The 6113-nt window shown below is 47.4% G+C and overlaps 1 protein-coding gene across 1 annotated transcript in view; it reads left to right on the top strand.

The window, feature by feature from the left end:
* Positions 1 to 5269: 5269 nt before the first annotated feature.
* The window catches only part of KIF6 (kinesin family member 6), a 424022-nt gene continuing 423178 nt past the window's right edge, over positions 5270 to 6113 (top strand). Inside the window, exon 1 of the mRNA XM_062187187.1 lies at positions 5270 to 5432. Within this exon, the coding sequence (XP_062043171.1) occupies positions 5367 to 5432 (66 nt within the window). The 5' untranslated portion in view covers positions 5270 to 5366. The remainder of the gene's footprint in view (positions 5433 to 6113) is intronic.

Genomic DNA, 6113 nt, shown 5'->3' with positions numbered 1-6113 from the left:
AGTGTGTAAAAGGTAAAATTGAAAGATAAGTTCATTTTGTGGCAAAAGAATTTGAAATCTTTGCATAGATTTTTAATAATACACATTTTTAAAGAATTTTTGGAATCTTCTCTCCTAAGGGCGGATTTCAAGAGAAGTTTTTATACCAAAATAAACTCATCTAATTCCATTTTCCATGAGTTTTGGAAATACTTTATACATATTTATGCCATAGTTTCTGTCCTTTAGGAGGCATTTTCAGTCCAAGGAAACCAATCCAGAGGTCAGAATCCTCTGGGTGTGAGCATTATCTGTTCACCAGATACACTGTTGACGTTTTTACATGCATGCCCACGTTTAGTCTTTCGGAGAACTCCATGAGAGAGTTCTGCTATTATCCACCCCCATGTATTAGGTGAGGCAGCTGAGACTTAAAAATATAAATTACTTGTCCAAGGTCACACTCTCAGAAATACAGATGCAGGATTTGAACCCACACTTCCTCCTCATCCATGTACTTGATCGTATGACCCAGAACTCAAGACAGGATATGTAAGGTTCCCACATCCTGGACCCATAGACTTCCCTCCCACCCTCTACAAACTCCTGCATGTCAAGGCCACTCGTGTATTTATGCATCCTAGAATTCAGGATTTAATACTTAAAAATTGTATTCTTCGGGGCTGTCATTGTGTCATAGCAGGTTAAGCTGCTGCCTGGACTACCAGCATCCCATATGGGCACTGGTTCAAAATCCGGCTGCTCCACTTCTGATCCAGCTCCCTGCTAATGTGCCTGGGAAAGCAACAGAAGATGGCCCAAGTCCTTGGGTCCTCTGCACCAACGTGGGAGACCTGGGAGAAGCTCGGGGCTCCTGGCTTCAGCCTGGCCCAGCCCTGGCCATTGTGGCCATTTCAGGAGTGAACCAGAGGTTGGAAGATCTCTCTCTCCCTCTCTCTGTATATCCCTTTCTCTCTCTCTCTCTAACTCTGCCTTTCAAATAAATAAAAATAAATCTTTTAAAAAATTATCTTCTTCAAATGCCTCTGGCTATCTTGCCTCTTTACCCTCTAGTGCACCCTCTTGGTAAAATTCCAGTTGTTTATCTGGGGCAAACATCTGTCATCGTCCCTCTTTCCTGGACCTTCAATTTGCTCTTTATCCTATTTACCCTCTGAAGTATGAAGCAAAGCCCATCCCCTACCCTGGGTTCCTCCAGCTTTCACAGTGCGCTTTGCTTCTTGACAGTAAGCTTCTGGAAAACGCAGCCTCTCTTGGCTGCCTCCACTTCCTGACCTCCCACTTCTTCCTCAGTCTCCTGCAGCTTGTCGTCCAATCCCACTACTCCACTGTTGAAATTACTGCAGCTCTTCTAGTCCCTAATTGAATGGGCATTTTTTTTTTTTGGTGCATCCTCTTTAGGATCTAACACCATTGACACCTTTCTTCTTTTCAAAATGTTCTGTCCCCAAGGCTTCCAGGACACAATATCGCCCCTTCTCCCTCTGACCTCTCTGGCTGCTCCCTTCTTCATCTGTACATTTCCACCTGCAGCCATCAGTGTTAGCATTTCACCTTCAGTCCTGTTGAACACCTTGTCATTTTCTGGGAAAGAAAACAAAACCATGATGACTCATACATCCCTATGTTCAGCCACAGCTTCTTCTACACTTGACCCAACTGCAGTTGACGTCCACAGGCACTTGAAGTTTACCATATCCCTAACTCCTCGTTTCCCTTTCTTCCTCCTTCTATTTTATTTTGTTCATCCAAGTGAACACCTGCACCAGAAACCAATTTTGAGTTATTTCTTCTTCACCAAATGAAAAAGTCCCTAAAGACTATTTAATGTATACTATTTCTTTCCTCTATTCCATTCTCCATTGCTCCTACTACTGCACCTGTTCATGCCCCCTATTTTAGCTTTTCACATTATGATACAATTAACACACAATATTATTCACTCTTTCAGGTGTATAGATAGTTCTATTAGTTTTGACAAGTGGGTATAATCATGTAAGCACAACCACAATCAAAATATGAAACAGTTCCATCGCATCCCCAAAGCACTCTTTCCTGTTCATTTGCAGTCAACCCCTTCCCTTATTCCCAACCCCTGGAAACCATGGGTCTGTTTTCTATCTCTATAGTTTTCTCTTTTGCAGCATGTCCTGTAAATGGAGTTACAAAGTGTGTAACCTTTGAGTCTGGCATCCTTTACTCGGCATAATAGATCTGAGATTTAACCATGCTCTGGTGAGCATCTGCAGCTCATGCCTTTTTGTTATGTGGATGTAGCAGTTTGTTTATCTAGTCATCAGTTGAAGAGCATTTACTTTGTTTTTAGTTTTTGGCAATCGTGAATAAAACCACTATAAACATCCATGTTTAGGTTTCTGTGTGAACATAAGTTTTCATTTCACTTGAATAAATACCTAGGAGTAGGATTGCTAGGTCATAAGGTAACTATAGCATGTATAATGTTGTTTTCTTCAAAATATTTTATTTATTAGAGAGAGAGAGAGAGAGAGAGAGAAAGTCTTCCATCTGCTGGTTCACTCCCCAAATGGCCACAATGGCCAGGGCTGGACCAGGCTGAAGCCAGGAGCCAGGAGCTTCATCCAGGTCTCCCACATAGGTGGCAGAGGGCGAAACACTTGCACCATCTTCTATTGCTTTCCCAGGTGCATTAGCAGGGAGCAGGATCAGAAGTAAGCAGCTGGGACTTGAACCAGCACCCATATGGGAGGCCAGCATTGCAACAGTGGCTTAACCCATTACATCACAATGCCAGCCCCTAATATTATTTAAAAAAAAAACATGAAACTGTTTTTCACAGTGACTGGTACATCTTGGGTTCCCATCAGTGATGCCTGAGAGTTCCAGGTGCTCTGGCTCTGAGTCAGTAATTGGCTTTGTCAGATTTTTCTCTTACTTTAGCCATTCTAAGGGTGAATGGGATAGTTCCTTGGGGCTTTAATTTGCATTCACTAATGATTCATGACTTTGGCCACCTCTGTCATGTGCTTATTTGACAGCCATATATCCTCTTTGGTTAAGTGTGTATTCAGATATTTGGGCCCCACTTCTCTTTTTACATTGGATTATTTTTCTACTCCTGGGTTTTAAGAGTTTGTATGCAAGTCCTTTATCAGATATGTTTTGCAAAATTTTTCTCCCAGTCTGTGGTTTGTCTTTTTGAGTTTCTTCTAAAAAAAAAAAAACTTTCTATTTTGAGTTAGTTGTGGATTCACATACAGTTGTAAAAAATAATAGAGATGACTGGCATGCCCTCCCCCCAGTCTCCCCCAGTGGACTGTCACCATCAGGGAACTGACAGTGATAGAACTCACAACTTAACTCAATCTGATTTGACTCTCACCAGTTTTACATGGACTCATTTGAGTGTGTGTGTGTATTTCATTCTATGCAATGCTATCACATATGTGGATTTCTGTGACCACCATCATAGTCAAAATGCGGAACAATCCATCACAAGAATTTCTTTTAAACCATAGCCACCTCGTCAGCTCCCTGGCAACCACTAATCTCCTGTTCATCTCTATAATTTTGCCATCTCAAGAATGTTACCTGTGTGGAATCACACAGTGTTTAACTTTTGAGTCTGGCTCCTTTCACACGGCATCGTTCCCCAGAGATCCTTGCAAGTCATCACATGTAGCAAGAGTTCCTTCCTTTTTATTGTCAAATCATATTCCATGGCTTGTTCAAGCATTCCTTGGAACATCTGGTTTGTTCCCACTTTGGGGTTAATACAAACAAAGGTGCTATGAACACTCAGGTATAGGTTTTGTGGGAAGACAACCTTTCATTTCTCTGGGATAAAGGCCCAAGAGTGCAACTGCTGAGTCTTAGAGTAGTAGCACCTTCAGTTTTGTCAGAAACTGCCGAACTGTTTTCCAGAGTGGCTGTGCTAGTCCACACCACACCTCTTACATTATACACTCGCACCAGTAAAGCAGGAGTGATTCAGTCTCTCCACTTCCAGATGTTCCCACAGCTGCTGTTGTCACTATTTTTTATTTCAGCCATTCTGATGGGGTATAGTGATATCTCTTTGTGATTTAAATCTACGTTTCCTTGGTGGGTAATGATGTTTAGCATGGTTTCATGTGCTCAGCATCTTTTGAGGAGCCCATCCTTTTTTTTTTTTTTAAGAGGTTTTTAATTATTATTATTTTATTTATTTAAGAGAGAGACAGAGCTCCCATCACTGGTTCATTTCCCAGATGCCCGTCTTGGGTGGAGCTGGACTGGGCAGAGCTTGGCCTACACGGGAGCCAGGAACTCATTCTAGGTCTCCTATGTGGGTGGCAGGGGCCCAGCCAATTTCTTGAGCCATCACCACTGCCTCCCGGGATCTGCATTGGCAGGAAGCTGGAGTTGGGAGCTGGAGCCAGGAACCCAACCAAATTTCTTTGGCATGGAATTTGCGGGTCTTAACCGCTAAGCTGAACATGGCTCCCGTGCTTTCTTAATATAATCATTGCATGGAAAAGTCCCCCTTTCGCAAGCCCTGTCCTTTTTTAAACCCACCTTGGCTCTAATTTCCAGCTGAAAGTGTCCTTCATCTGATGGTAACCTCCAATCAGGCAAGTACGGTTTGCTCAGCTCCGGATGCCCCAGGACATTGCATGTTGCCAATCAAGTGCCATTTCTTTAATGAACCAGTAATAAAAGGGAGAATGACTTCAGCGCTAAGACTGCACCAAGGAACAGGCCAGGGCCTGCGTTGCAGTGTAGTGGGTAAAGCCGCATCCCACATGGGCACCACTTCTAACCTCCACTGCTCCATTTCCGATCCAGCTCTCTGCTATGGCCTGGGAAAGTAGCAGAAGATTGCCCAAGTGCTTGGGCCCCTGCCACCCACGTGGAAGACCTGGAAGAAGCTCCTGGCTCCTGGCTTAAGTCTTTACAGTCATTTGGGAAGTTAAACCAGTCAATATAAGATCTCTCTCTGTCTCTCCCCTCCTACTTGTGCCTTTCAAATCAATCAATCAAAGAGCTTATTTCCAAATACAGTAACATTAATTTTTTTTTTTTTTAAAGGAACAGGCCAAGCCACAGTGGCTGTCATCCCTTTAGCCACCGTCCAGGATAGCACTGGCACTAACCCAGATCGCAGGACCTTGCCCATGCACATGCGCAGCACTCTCCGCTCGGCCCGCCCCTGGGCCTCTTCCTCGGCCCGCCCCTCTCCACCCCGACCAATTAGGGAGAGGAGGCGGAGTCCTGCTTGCCGCGGTGCTCCCTGGGTAGCGTCCCTAGTTACTGTTGCTAAGGCTGCAGGTCGCCAGAGCCCGTGAGGGTCCGAAGTGGGAACCAGGACCTGCGAGGTCAAGGGTCAGTGCAGAGCCGGGGAGGAGATGGTGAATCAGCCGATCCAGATTTTCGCGAGGGTGAAGCCACCTCTCCGGAAGCACCAGCAAGGGGTACGGGCCGGAGCTGCCAGGGCGCCAACGCGGCGGGGCCTCCCGGCCGGGGAGGGGTGGCAGGCGAGGGGGCTGGGCCGGTGTGAGGGGCTTCGCGGCCGGCGCGGTGCTGCCCGCTGACCGAGGCACCCCGCAGCCACGCAGACCTCCGCGCACTCGTCAGGGACGCGGCCGGCGGCCCGCCGCGCCACAGCCTCGGCACGGCCGGGCACACGCACGCGGACCCCGCGCCCCGGCGCCCCGCGCGTGTGCCCGCCCTCGGCCACCCTCAGAAGAGGGTTTCGCACAGGGGCAGAGCTGGCCGCTACGGAGGGGTGTCTGGACCCGTGGGGCCGTCTCCAGGTCCGGAGCACGGGCACGTCCAGTCCTGTGCGGGCAGCCGTCGACACCCACCGCGGGTAGACGCGGAGGGCCTCCGGGAGCCACCGAGAACACACACAGCCATCTCACTCAGAAACCTGAGTGTTCTCAAGGTGCTTCCTCCAGGGAGCGGAATCCGGGCCGAGAGTCTGTGCGGCTGCCAAGGTGTTCAAAGCATTGCTTGCCCTGCTCAAAGGGGGCGTAGCCGGTCTCCCCGCGCCTCCAGAACTTGCCCCCGACAGGTGTTTTGTGCGCATTATTTCCCGCTGACCCAAGAAGGCTGCGGGCTGGGTGTTTTCTCCCGTTACAGATGAGGAGACG

The sequence above is a fragment of the Lepus europaeus genome, chromosome 3 (genome assembly GCF_033115175.1).
Source record: "Lepus europaeus isolate LE1 chromosome 3, mLepTim1.pri, whole genome shotgun sequence".
Taxonomy (NCBI): domain Eukaryota; kingdom Metazoa; phylum Chordata; class Mammalia; order Lagomorpha; family Leporidae; genus Lepus; species Lepus europaeus.
The sequence above is the reverse complement of the archived record's forward strand: the minus strand, read 5'-3'. Positions and strand labels throughout refer to the sequence as shown.